We start from the raw sequence: 14707 nt of genomic DNA, 5'->3' as shown, positions 1-14707 counted from the left end.
TTATTATTGTTATTTTTGTCTCAAGATGATATAATGAAGATGACTATGATGATCAGGATGATTATATTGATGACTGTGGCACTAATGACAATGAGGATGATGATGATGATGATTATTTCGCATGCTTTTCTACGGGGCTCTGTGTTGTCAGTGCCTTTTGAACATAGCTGAGAGAATACGAGGAGCACTTGTTGACCATCAGCACTGAGAGTGAGCGGTTCTTCACCCAGCTTGCATGTCACTTTGAGGAACAGCACTCGAGTCCGACTGACAGATTAGAGGCAGTTCAGAGAGTGAATGAGCTCCATCAGGGGGCGCAGTCACACAAAGTAAAGCACAAACAGGACACAGATGGACGGCAGGTTGATGCTTCTAATGTAGCTGCACAATAAGTCGACTTTAGTGTCAAATCTAACAGACGATCCAGTCAGAGACAACAGCAGTTTATCACTGTAGGATAAGAACCAGCTTCCATTATAATTATTGATCAGGGCTGCACAATTATGACTAAATTGATCGTTCTGATTACAGTTTGAGATCATGATCATGATGTTGCTGCACAATTATTTTCCTCAGTGATTTGGGAACAAAATGATTCTCCTTCATTCATCTTATATCAGCATCTTAACTGTTTGCAGCCACATTGTTAATGAAATGAAATGCACCAACACCACTAATAAATCATTATTCTATATGAATGATCAGAGCTGAGTCATGATTGAAAATGATTAATTGTGCAGCCCTACATATAAACTAATGTCTGTCCTCCTCTAGTCTCTTGAGGTCAGTGAGCTCTGCTGCCTTCCTGTCAGCTGTTTAGTCAGATGAAGCTTTACTGAGATAAACTGGAGCCTCTGTGTTCACTCTGAACCTCTGCTATCTTCTTTCTCCAGCCAGTGACTAAGTTGCACTGACAACACTGAGTTGGCTTCTCCTCGTAGGGTGTCTTTCACTCTTTTTTCCCTGGTCCCTCTGTTTCCAACCTTCTTCAATCATTTCTCTGCAGTTGGCTCTTTCTAGTTTCCCTTTGTCTCTTTTTGTCAGTTTGGGTTTCTTCTGTATAATAATATTAATCCTCTAGTTCTCTGATTCTTCAGATTATTGCTCTGTTCTCTTACGTGCTACACGTGTTTCTCTAACTTCAAGAAAATGTGTTAAGGTGTTATCAATAAAATGACAATTTAAATAGAAACGTGAATGTCTTTCTGTGTTTACAGACACATAAAACTGCAACACAGCTTTGATTTTGATTTTTATTGACAGAAGTAACCCAGGAAATCATTTAACTCTTGTTCTGGTCAGGACATTTGTTCACCAAGTAGAAAACATACAACTTTTTGAATAAATCATAAAAGGAAGACACAGTTATGCAGCGTAAGAAACACACAGAAACAAGTAGCAACTCCAACTTTATGAATGTTGAAAGATAAAGATATAAATGCTGAAACAGAAAGATGAAGGTGATCACTACTAACAACCTTTGAAATCCACACTTCAACGTGAAGATCAGGGCTCTGCAATCAATCTTTGTTAATACATATTATTAAAAATGAGACTTCTTATATGTTGGAATGTGGATAACATCTGATAATCTTTTTTATTTTATTAGTTAAATGTTTAATCACTGAATGAAAACATAAACAGATTAATAGATGATGAAAAAATATTCACTAAGTGCAGCTGAAACCATGATCTACTTAATCTTCAGATCAAAATTTGATGGACTTCAATTTTCTTGCAATTTTTGGGCTGCTGTAATTTAGACTGAAACTTGAAGAAGAAATGAAAAACTGTTTAACATTAATTTCTGCTGAATTTTCTTGAGTTAAAGTATCACAGATCAGGAAAAAGTTTCAGTTTGTTCTCATAGATAAAACTGAATGAAGATATAAAAAAAGGTTTGACAGTCTGTAGTTATCTGTGATTCATGATACACATGGTAGATAAAGGACAGATGAATTATTACATCAATATTCCCTGTTTGCTCCATTCTGCACAGTAAATAACGTTTTCTATCTAAAAAACATTTGTACAAACTCTGAATGTATTATTATTAATGCATGTTGAGAATGTACATTTTTTACTTCACTGAATTAATTTAAAAACTTTGATAATCAACACATAAAAAGTAAATGTCAAATTCTTGAGTTTCACCTGATATTGACAAAAATAAATCTGTAGATCTAATTATTCCCTCAAATCCTAATAAATCACATCTCACAAACCTTCCTGAACATCACAGAGAAATCTCAGTTTGACAGATTTTGATATCAGTGGTTTTAGCATCACCAGCTGGTCCAATATGAAAATAAGGAAAGAGTTTCTCACTGAAAGTGTCTCTGTGAGTGCAGACGTGAGTCATGTCTTCGGGGTCGTAGAAGGACGCTTCCCCCCTGTCATAGTCCAGCTGGACTCTGATCCTCTGGAGACTCTTCTTCACACCGACAGTCTCACCAAGACCATTAGTGTATTTTCCATCACCATGCCATAAACACCAGATTCCATATTCTGGTGAGGCCAATATCTCTCCCCTCCTATCAACTGACTCTTTAGCCAAACCCACAATCCAGTCAGGATGGTCTCCCACCTCCACCTCCCAGCTGTGTTTCCCTGAGCTGAAGCCCTCAGAGCCCAGAACAGTGGAATACTTAGTGTATCTCTCTGGATTATCAGGGAGCTGCTGCTCTGTGTCTCCACATCTCACAATGGTCAGATCATCAGACAGATAGAGACAAGGGTTTGCAGTGTTTGGGTCCAGAATGACAGGACTGAAGTGGACCTTCTCCTTCATCTTCTCCCAGACTCTGAAGGACAGGTTGCCCAGGTGTTTGGCCACATCTATCAGCGCTCCTGAGACCAGCTGTGGATCTGACAGTGAGCACTGGGCTCTGGCTCTGGTCTGAGTGGGTTTATAACTGCTGAGGAATGACACATTGTGTTTCTGCAGGTCTTCTTCAACAGCAGAGATACTGTCTGACAGAGAGGAGATCTGCTCCTGAATCCTCTTCATCTCTCTGCTGATAGTCTTCCCCTTCTGCTCCTCTTCCTCCCTCAGAGCTGCCAGTCTGGACTCCTCTTCCTCTTTCAGGAACTGGTGGAGCTTGTTGAACTCTGCTCTGATCTGCTTCTCTGTGGACAACAGCTGCTTCTTGGAGTGTTCAACCATTTCATTGTATGTTTTCTCCACTTGTTTGTATTTGTCCCTCTTGTCTTGCAGAGACTCTAAGTCAGATTTCAGCTGGTCCTTCAGGTCACTGACTGCTTGTTCTACAGGAACCAACTTGTGACTCTGGTGGAGAGAAAACTCACAGACAGGACACACAACTCTCTGTTCATCCTCCCAGAATAATTTAGGCTCTTCTTGATGTTTGCTACACACCACCATTAGATTCCTGTTTTCTTTTTCTGTCTCAGATGATCCAGTTTTCTGTCTGCCAGCAAACGAGTCAGCTAGTTCCTTCAGTGCAAAGTTCACACGTGGATAATCCTTTGAAGATTTTCTTTTACAAATGGGACAGTTTTTGTTTTTAGCTTGTTCCCAGAATTTTTGCAGACAACTTGAACAGAAGCTGTGGTTGCAGGTCAAAGACACAGGATCTCTGAAAGTCTCTGAACACACGTGGCAGTTCAGGAAACTTTCCAAAAGAGAAATTTTCTCAGCCATTTTCTCAGTTTTCTAGATTATCTTTTAATTGCAGACTCACCAAATTACAATCTCTTCAGCTTCCTCTGTTCAATCCTCCGAGTGTGTGCTCTTCAGAGATTTCACTCTGTAATGTAACGGTTTCTGCGCTCTGTTCAACAATGTAAATCTTTCAGTTTCGTTTATTTGTGTTATGGGTGGAGAGCTGATTGAAATAAAACTGCCATTTGATTGTATCTCCACCAGATGGTGCTGTTTCTACGTTACAGATGTTAAAGGAATACTCCACCAAAAACCTACTGTATGATTTTTACAAACACTGATGACTTGTATGTCATGCTTGAAAAGTGTTTGTGACATAGTGCTGAAACAATTATAGTTTACTGACAGAACATTAATTCACAACAACTTCATCAACTGTTAAATAGTTGAAGTCGTTTATTAAGGAAAAAACTTTTTCTTAGCTGTATATCCTTGTAAATTGAATGTCTGGGTTTTGGACAGTTGGTCGGACACAACACGCTATTTTAAGATACCACCTTCCTCTCTGGGATGTTGTAACAGGCATTTTTCACTATGATATGATATAAACACTATAGACTATATCATCTATCTATAATCATTCATTAAATAAAAAAAATAAAACAATCAAGAGATTATAATCAACTTCTACAACCAAAGTACTCATGTTTCATCCAGTCATGATGTTCATGCCTAGTTGACCCTGTTCTAATACTAAAAGGTCAAAGGTTACCTGAAGGCGTTCATGTGTGATCATGCTGAGCAACATGACCCTCACTCCCTTCCAAAAAAAGAAGAAATAGCAGCATGTACAGTAAAAATGAGTTTCTCTCCTGTTCTTCTTTGTGTGTTTCATAGGCTTAAAAATCAGGATATGAGGAGCACTTGTTGACCATCAGCACTGAGAGTGAGCGGTTCTTCACTCAGCCTGCATGTCACTTTGAGGAACAGCACTCAAGTCCGACTGACAGATTAGAGGCAGTTCAGAGAGTGAATGAGCTCCAGCAGGGGGCGCAGTCACACAAAGTAAAGCACAAACAGGACACAGATGGACGGCAGGTTGATGCTTCTAATGTAGCTGCACAATAAGTCGACTTTAGTGTCAAATCTAACAGACAATCCAATCAGAGACAACAGCAGTTTATCACTGTAGAATAAGAACCAGCTTCCATTATAATTATTGATCAGGGCTGCACAATTATGACTAAATTGATCGTTCTGATTACAGTTTGAGATCATGATCATGATGTTGCTGCACAATTATTTTCCTCAGTGATTTGGGAACAAAATGATTCTCCTTCATTCATCTTATATCAGCATCTTAACTGTTTGCAGCCACATTCTTAATGAAATGAAATGCACCAACACCACTAATAAATCATTATTCTATATGAATGATCAGAGCTGAGTCATGATTGAAAATGATTAATTGTGCAGCCCTACATATAAACTAATGTCTGTCCTCCTCTAGTCTCTTGAGGTCAGTGAGCTCTGCTGCCTTCCTGTCAGCTGTTTAGTCAGATGAAGCTTTACTGAGATAAACTGGAGCCTCTGTGTTCACTCTGAACCTCTGCTATCTTCTTTCTCCAGCCAGTGACTAAGTTGCACTGACAACACTGAGTTGGCTTCTCCTCGTAGGGTGTCTTTCATTCTTTTTTCCCTGGTCCCTCTGTTTCCAACCTTCTTCAATCATTTCTCTGCAGTTGGCTCTTTCTAGTTTCCCTTTGTCTCTTTTTGTCAGTTTGGGTTTCTTCTGTATAATAATATTATTCCTCTAGTTCTCTGATTCTTCAGATTATTGCTCTGTTCTCTTACGTGCTACACGTGTTTCTCTAACTTCAAGAAAATGTGTTAAGGTGTTATCAATAAAATGACAATTTAAATAGAAACGTGAATGTCTTTCTGTGTTTACAGACACATAAAACTGCAACACAGTTTTGATTTCTTATATTTATTGACAGAAGTAACCCAGGAAATCATTTAACTCTTGTTTTGATCAGGACATTTGTTCACCAGGTATAATATACAACTTTTTGAATAAATCATAAATTGAAGACACAGTTAATCAGTGTAAATCCTGACATTCATTCAGCACAGACTCACATGTGCTGATGTGTTTCACATCTAAAATGTGAAGTGATGATTGACATAAACACACAGGAACAATCAGCAGCTCCAACTTTATAAATGTTCAAAAATGAAGAAATAAATGCTGAAACAGGAAGATAAAAGTGATCACTACTAACAACCTTTAAAATCCACAGTTCAACATGAGGGTCAGGGCTTTACAGTCAATCTTTTTTATTACATATTACTAGGAATGTGACTTTCTTCCTACATGTTTGAATAGAGATGAAGATTGATAATCTTTGAAGTTACATTCAATTTTATTTTATTTATTAAATGTGTCATCAATGTATGAAAACAGTACATTACATGAACAACAGATTAATAGATAATTAAAAAAAACTGTCATCAGGTGCAGTCCAAGCTGTGATCTACATGATCTTTATGTCAATATTTGATGGACACCTTCAATTTTTTTTAAATTTCAGGCTGCTATAATTTAGATGAACCTTGGAGAGAGAAACAAAAAACTGTCAACATTAATTTCTGCAGAATTTTCTCAATTTAAAGTATCACAAATCAGGAAGAAGGTTCAGTATGTTCTCATGGATAAAACTGAATGAACATATAGAAAATGTTTGACAGTCAGAAGTTATCATTATGATTCATGATACATATGGTAAATAAAGATCAGGTGAAATATTATATCAATATTCCCTGTTTGGTCCATTCTGCACAGTAAATAATGTTTTCTATCTAAAAAAAACATTTGTAATTTGTATTATTAATACACTTTTTACTTCACTGAATTATTTTAAAAACTTTGATAATCAACACATAAAAAGTAAATGTCAAATTCTTGAGTTTCACCTATAAAGAACTGACTGATATTGACAAAAATAAATTTGTAGATCTAATTATCCTCCTCAAATCCTAATAAATCACATCTCACAAACCTTCCTGAACATCACAGAGAAATCTCAGTTTAATAGATTTTGATATCAGTGGTTTTAGCATCACCAGCCTCTCCGATACTGAAATAAGGGAAGAGTTTCTCAGTGAAAGTGTCTCTGTGAGTGCAGATGTGAGTCTTGTCTTCAGGGTCGTAGAAGGACACCTCCCCCCTGTCATAGTCCAGCTGGACTCTGATCTTCTGGAGACTCTTCACACTGACAGTCTCACCAGCTCCGTTAGTGTATTTTCCACTGCGATGCAGGAAACACCAGAATCCATATTCTGGTGAAGCACTTGTTTCTCCCTTCCTGTCAGCTGACTCTTTAGCCAAACCCACAATCCAGTCAGGATGGTCTCCCACCTCCACCTCCCAGCTGTGTGTCCCTGAGCTGAAGCCCTCAGAGCCCAGAACAGTGGCATACTTAGTGTGTCTCTCTGGATTATCAGGGAGCTGCTGATATGTGTCTCCATGTCTCACACTGGTCAGATCATCAGACAGATAGAGACTGTGGGCTGCAGTGTTTGGGTCCAGAATGACAGGACTGAAGTGGACCTTCTCCTTCATCTTCTCCCAGACTCTGAAGGACAAGTTGCCCAGGTGTTTGGCCACATCTATCAGTGCTCCTGAGACCAGCTGTGGATCTGACAGTGAGCACTGGTCTCTGGCTCTGGTCTGAGTGGGTTTATAACTGCTGAGGAATGACACGTTGTGTTTCTGCAGGTCTTCTTCAACAGCAGAGATACTGTCTGACAGAGAGGAGATCTGCTCCTGAATCCTCTTCATCTCTCTGCTGATAGTCTTCCCCTTCTGCTCCTCTTCCTCCCTCAGAACTGCCAGTCTGGACTCCTCTTCCTCTTTCAGGAACTGGTGGAGCTTGTTGAACTCTGCTCTGATCTGCTTCTCTGTGGACAACAGCTGCTTCTTGGAGTGTTCAACCATTTCATTGTATGTTTTCTCCACTTGTTTGTATTTGTTCCTCTTGTCCTGCACAGACTTTAAGTCAGATTTCAGCTGGTCCTTCAGGTCACTGACTGCTTGTTCTATAGAAACCAACTTGTGACCGTGATGGAGAAGAAAATCACAGACAGGACACACAGCTCTCTGTTCATCCTCACAGAACCAATAAGGGACTTCTGGATGTTTATCACACACCACTTCCTCTTTCTCCTTTTCTTTCTCCGTCTCAGATGAATCATTATTCTGCCTCTTAGCAAAGGAGTCAGCCAGGTCTTTGAGAGAAAGGTTGATGGATGGATAATCCTTTGAGGATTTTCTTTTACAAATGGGACAGTTTTTGTTTTTAGCTTGTTCCCAGAATTTTTGCAGACAGCTTGAACAGAAGTTGTGGTTGCAGGTCAGAGACACAGGATCTCTGAAAGTCTCTGAACACACATGGCAACTCAGGTAACCTTCAAAAAGAGCTCTTTCAGCCATTTTCTCAGATTTCTAGATTTTTATTAAGTTGCAGACTCACCAAATTACAGTCCCTTCAACTTTCTCTGTTCAGTCCTCCGAGTGTGTGTTCTTCAGTAGAGATTGAACTCTGTAATGTAACGACGTCCGCGCTCTGTTCAACAATGTCAATCTGCTTTCAGTTTCATTTACCTGCGTCACAGGTAGAGAGCTGATTGAAATAAAACTGCCATTTGATTGTGTCTCCACCAGATGTTGCTGTTTCTGTGTTACAGATGTTAAAGGAATACTCCACCAAAAACCGACTGTATGTTTTAACTATCAAACATTGAAAGTGTCTATTCTTGAAAAGTTTATGTGAAATAATGCTGAAACAATTGTAATTTACTACCAGAACATTCATTCAGAACAACTTCATCAACCGATAAGTAGTTTAAGCAGAGCTGTTTATGGCAATTTTAATCATTTTATAATATTCTATTATTTTAAATTTAACTTTATTAAACTTTACTCAACTTCTGTTCTCTCAGTTAGTACATTTACATGAAGATTAGTGCCTGTTATGAATAATCCTGATTTTAATCATGTTAAAGTTATGATATAACACAACTTGGTAATTAGTATCCCTTTATGATTGATGAATATTATCCAGGTTTCTGATCACCTGTGCAGGAGTGTTTTGACTCCTGAACATCCCAGACAGTCTCTGTCATTTCTATATTGACGTGCAGGTACTATCAGTAGTGATCCTGAAGTTTGAATTGTTGAAATTAGTAAAGCAATTAAGATATTTTTTACAGTGAAATACCTCTGCATTAAGAAAATATTGTTTCCCATTGTAGAATAGACCGACACTATTCAACAATCCTTCACCTACTTCCTTGGTGTGAATCCAACCATTCTCACCTGAGCTCACTCACTCCTAATCATGGTCTACTGATATCTCACCCATTTCCTTTGTTCTGGCTGGCAGCACCACTAACCACATGTGAGAGTCCTCTGTACCTGTGTTTCACATACACACCTATGGCTGTGTGTGACTAAAGTGAGTTTATTACTTTCTTCATATGTTATAGTTTAATGGTTATTTTTGGATTCATGTAGATTGAATGTGAGCAAAAGCTTGACCAGTATATACTGGTAAATGATATAATGGTCACCTGGCCCGTTTGCTTTGAGCCTACAGATTTATAGTTGTGTATAAGTGCACATTGCACATAACTCATTCTCTGTAGTTCTTAATTTAGGAGATGCAACATCCAGAATCCTTATAACTTAAATTAGAATATTTAAAACTTCTTTCATTGTGTAATTGTTAAATGTAAAGTTTGCTGTGACGTATTAATTTCAGCCCTAATATTCACTGTTTGATACCTAAATGTGTGATGTTATATATAGTTTAACTGTATATTGTAATTCTTGAGTTTTCCTGTTCATCATTTTCTGTTCACACAAAAAAAAGACATAACCGTCACAAGCTTCATCATCTTCTATTGCTCTAGCCTACATGTATGCATGTTGGCAATAAATGGCTTAAATGGAAAAATCAGTCGTCCCTTAAATTCTTATCGATTTACCCTTGTGATGCTCAAACTCCTGTGAACCGATCCATACACAGGCATACACTACACATATAGTAGCTTATTATATCCTGGTTATGAATTATCCTGCTGTGGATCATATTATGTTTGTTTTACACAGCAGTGTGTTTTTCCTACAGAGTCTGCCTGCAGTCTCCTCTCAGTATCAGGTGTTTAGTGTTTTTTTTTTTAATGTAAGGGACACATTGGATGTCAGTGTGACAGACTTTTAAGAGTAGATCAGGTGTCTGAAATTGATTACAAAATATTTTTTCCTCCTCTTTGGTGCGTAAAAACAGTCCTGCCCACTCCCCTCCAAAAAAAGAGGAAATAGCAGCATGTACAGTATAAATGTGTTTTTCTTCTGTTCTTCTTAGTGTGTTTACTAGCATTGAAAACCAGTATAATAAGACTCATATATATATATATATATAAAATGAAGGAGTACACAGTATTACACAACTGCCACTAACTAGCAGCATAGCTCGCGTTTCCTTTGCATGACAGTCAGCAGGACACTTGTTTTTTTTTTTTTGGTGTTTTTCCTTTTTATTTGGTTTCTCATTTTCTACTGAATGCTGGTATACTCCACCTTTCTCTTTCTATTTTCTCAGCTTTTTAAGTGCATATAACTATTTTTGTCTCAAGATGATATAATGAAGATGACTATGATGATCAGGATGATTAAATTGATGACTGTGGCACTAAGGATGACAATGATGATGATGATGATGATGATTTTTTCGCATGCTTTTCTACGGGGCTCTGTGTTGTCAGTGCTTTTTGAACATAGCTGAGAGAATACAAGGAGCACTTGTTGACCATCAGCACTGAGAGTGAGCAGTTCTTCACTCAGCCTGCATGTCACTTTGAGGAACAGCACTCGAGTCCGACTGACAGATTAGAGGCAGTTCAGAGAGTGAATGAGCTCCAGCAGGGGGCGCAGTCACACAAAGTAAAGCACAAACAGGACACAGATGGACGGCAGGTTGATGCTTCTAATGTAGCTGCACAATAAGTCGACTTTAGTGTCAAATCTAACAGACAATCCAATCAGAGACAACAGCAGTTTATCACTGTAGAATAAGAACCAGCTTCCATTATAATTATTGATCAGGGCTGCACAGTTATGACTAAATTGATCGTTCTGATTACAGTTTGAGATCATGATCATGATGTTGCTGCACAATTATTTTCCTCAGTGATTTGGGAACAAAATGATTCTCCTTCATTCATCTTATATCAGCATCTTAACTGTTTGCAGCCACATTCTTAATGAAATGAAATGCACCAACACCACTAATAAATCATTATTCTATATGAATGATCAGAGCTGAGTCATGATTGAAAATGATTAATTGTGCAGCCCTACATATAAACTAATGTCTGTCCTCCTCTAGTCTCTTGAGGTCAGTGAGCTCTGCTGCCTTCCTGTCAGCTGTTTAGTCAGATGAAGCTTTACTGAGATAAACTGGAGCCTCTGTGTTCACTCTGAACCTCTGCTATCTTCTTTCTCCAGCCAGTGACTAAGTTGCACTGACAACACTGAGTTGGCTTCTCCTCGTAGGGTGTCTTTCACTCTTTTTTCCCTGGTCCCTCTGTTTCCAACCTTCTTCAATCATTTCTCTGCAGTTGGCTCTTTCTAGTTTCCCTTTGTCTCTTTTTGTCAGTTTGGGTTTCTTCTGTATAATAATATTAATCCTCTAGTTTTCTGATTCTTCAGATTATTGCTCTGTTCTCTTACGTGCTACACGTGTTTCTCTAACTTCAAGAAAATGTGTTAAGGTGTTATCAATAAAATGACAATTTAAATAGAAATGTGAATGTCTTTCTGTGTTTACAGACACATAAAACTGCAGCACAGCTTTGATTGTGATTTTTATTGACCGAAGTAACCCAGGAAATCATTTAACTCTTGTTCTGGTCAGGACATTTGTTCACCAGATAGAAAACATATAACTTTTTGAATAAATCATAAATAGAAAACGCAGTTAATCAGCGTAAATCCTGACATTCATTCAGCACAGACTCACATGTGTTGATGTGTTTCACATCTGACATGTGAAGTGATGATTGACATAAACACACAGGAACAAACAGCAGCTCCAACTTAATAGATATTCAAGAAAGATAAAAGTGATCACTACTAACAGCCTTTAAAATCCACAGTTCAACATGAGGGTTAGGGCTTTACAATCAATCTTTTTGAATACACATCATTAGGACTGATGATTGATCATATTTGATGTATATTTTCATTTTATTTTATTGACTAAATGTTTGATCAATGAATAAAAGCATTAACAAATTAATAGATAATAAAAAAAATGTCATCAGGTGCAGCTCAAGCTGTGATCTACATGATCTTTATGTCAATATTTGATGGACACCTTCAATTTTTTTTATTTTTATTTTTTTTTATTTCGGGCTGCTGTAATTTAGACTGAACCTTGAAGAAGAAATGAAAAACTGTTTAAAATTAATTTCTGCAGAATTTTCTTGAGTTAAAGCACCAAAAATCAGGAGGAAGGTTCAGTTTGTTTTCATGGATAAAACTGAATGAACATATAGAAAAGGTTTGACAGTCAGATGTTATCATTATGATTAATGATACATATGGTAAATAAAGATCAGGTGAATTATTACATCAATATTCCCTGTTTGCTCCATTCTTCACAGTAAATAATGTTTTCTATCTAAAATACATTTGTAAAAACTCTGAATTTATTATTATTAACGCATATTGAGAGAGTACTTTTTTTTCACTGAATTACTTTAAAAACTTTGATAATCAACACATAAAAAGTAAATGTCAAATTACTGAGTTTCACCTATAAAGAACTAACTGATATTGACAAAAATAAATCTGTAGATCTAATTATTCTCCTCAAATCCTAATAAATCACATCTCACAAACCTTCCTGAACATCACAGAGAAATCTCAGTTTGACAGATTTTGATATCAGTGGTTTCAGCATCACCAGCTGGTCCAATACCAAAATAAGGGAAGAGTTTCTCAGTGAAAGTGTCTCTGAGAGTGCAGATGTGAGTCATGTCTTCAGGGTCATAGAAGGACACCTCCCCCCTGTCATAGTCCAGCTGGACTCTGATCCTCTGGAGACTCTTCTTCACACTGACAGTCTCACCAAGACCATTAGTGTATTTTCCACTGTCATGCAGTAAACACCAGATTCCATATTCTGGTGAGGCAAATATCTCTCCCTTCCTGTCAATTGACTCTTTAGCCAAACCCACAATCCAGGCAGGATGGTCTCCCACCTCCACCTCCCAGCTGTGTTTCCCTGAGCTGAAGCCCTCAGAGCCCAGAACATCGGCATACTTAGTGCTTCTCTCTGGATTATCAGGGAGCTGCTGCTTTGTGTCTCCCTGTCTCACACTGGTCAGATCATCAGACAGATAGAGATGGGGGTCTGCAGTGTTTGGATCCAGAATGACAGGACTGAAGTGGACCTTCTCCTTCATCTTCTCCCAGACTCTGAAGGACAGGTTGCCCAGGTGTTTGGCCACATCTATCAGCGCTCCTGAGACCAGCTGTGGATCTGACAGTGAGGACTGGTCTCTGGCTCTGGTCTGAGTGGGTTTATAACTGCTGAGGAATGACACGTTGTGTTTCTGCAGGTCTTCTTCAACAGCAGAGATACTGTCTGACAGAGAGGAGATCTGCTCCTGAATCCTCTTCATCTCTCTGCTGATAGTCTTCCCCTTCTGCTCCTCTTCCTCCCTCAGAACTGCCAGTCTGGACTCCTCTTCCTCTTTCAGGAACTGGTGGAGCTTGTTGAACTCTGCTCTGATCTGCTTCTCTGTGGACAACAGCTGCTTCTTGGAGTGTTCAACCATTTCATTGTATGTTTTCTCCACTTGTTTGTATTTGTCCCTCTTGTCCTGTAGAGACTTTAAGTCAGATTTCAGCTGGTCCTTCAGGTCACTGACTGCTTGTTCTATAGAAACCAACTTGTGACCGTGATGGAGAAGAAAATCACAGACAGGACACACAGCTCTCTGTTCATCCTCACAGAACCAATACGGGACTTCTGGATGTTTATCACACACCACTTCCTCTTTCTCCTTTTCTTTCTCCGTCTCAGGTGAATCATTATTCTGCCTCTTAGCAAAGGAGTCAGCCAGGTCTTTGAGAGAAAGGTTGATTGATGGATAATCCTTTGAGGATTTTCTTTTACAAATGGGACAGTTTTTGTTTTTAGCTTGTTCCCAGAATTTTTGCAGACAGCTTGAACAGAAGCTGTGGTTGCAGGTCAGAGACACAGGATCTCTGAAAGTCTCTGAATACACATGGCAACTCAGGAAACTTTCAAAAAGTGCAATTTTCTCAGCCATTTCCTCTGATTTCTAGATTTTCTTTAAGTTGCAGACTCACCAAATTACAGTCTCTTCAACTTTCTCTGTTCAATCCTCCGAGTGTGTGTTCTTCAGTAGAGATTTCACTCCGTAATGTAACGACGTCTGCGCTCTGTTCAACAATGTAAATCTTTCAGTTTCATTTACTTGTTATGGGTGGAGAGCTGATTGAAATGAAACTGCCATTTGATTGTGTCTCCACCAGATGGTGCTGTTTCTATGTTACAGATGTGAAAGGAATACTCCACCAAAAACTGACTGTATATTTTAACAATGAAAGCATCTATTTTTGAAAAGTGGATGTGAAATAGTGCTGAAACAATTATAATTGACTGACAGAACATTCATTCACAACAATTTCATCAACTAAGAAATAGTTTAAGCAGAGCTGTTTATGAAAAGTTTAATCATTTTATAATATTCTATTATTTTAAATGTAACTTAATTAAATTTCACTCAATTTCTGTTCTGTCAGTTAGTACATTTACATGAAGATTAGTGCCTGTTATGAATTATCCTGATTTTAATCATGTTAAAGTTATGATATAACACAACTTGGTAATTAGTATCCCTTTATGATTGATGAATATTATCTAGGTTTCTGATCATCTGTGCAGGAGTGTCTTTGACTCCTGAACATCCCAGACAGTC

The 14707-nt window shown here is 38.2% G+C and overlaps 3 protein-coding genes across 3 annotated transcripts; all 3 read right to left on the bottom strand.

Annotated features, from left to right (window-relative positions):
- Positions 1-1011: 1011 nt before the first annotated feature.
- LOC137168434 (nuclear factor 7, brain-like) lies at positions 1012-3835 on the bottom strand. Its single transcript, XM_067571018.1, has one exon. The coding sequence runs from the start codon at positions 3662-3664 to the stop codon at positions 2237-2239; it is 1428 nt and encodes a 475-aa protein (XP_067427119.1). The 5' UTR covers positions 3665-3835; the 3' UTR covers positions 1012-2236.
- Positions 3836-5449: 1614 nt separating this feature from the next.
- Positions 5450-8446, bottom strand: LOC137168252 (nuclear factor 7, brain-like). Its single transcript, XM_067570777.1, has one exon. The coding sequence runs from the start codon at positions 8118-8120 to the stop codon at positions 6717-6719; it is 1404 nt and encodes a 467-aa protein (XP_067426878.1). The 5' UTR covers positions 8121-8446; the 3' UTR covers positions 5450-6716.
- Positions 8447-11569: 3123 nt separating this feature from the next.
- On the bottom strand, positions 11570-14480 carry LOC137168243 (zinc-binding protein A33-like). The gene has a single exon (XM_067570767.1). The coding sequence runs from the start codon at positions 14033-14035 to the stop codon at positions 12608-12610; it is 1428 nt and encodes a 475-aa protein (XP_067426868.1). The 5' UTR covers positions 14036-14480; the 3' UTR covers positions 11570-12607.
- Positions 14481-14707: the final 227 nt, after the last annotated feature.

Source organism: Thunnus thynnus, chromosome 2 (genome assembly GCF_963924715.1).
Source record: "Thunnus thynnus chromosome 2, fThuThy2.1, whole genome shotgun sequence".
In the NCBI taxonomy this organism is placed as follows: Eukaryota; Metazoa; Chordata; class Actinopteri; order Scombriformes; family Scombridae; genus Thunnus; species Thunnus thynnus.
Note: the sequence above shows the minus strand (reverse complement) of the source record. Positions and strands in the feature narration are given on the sequence as shown.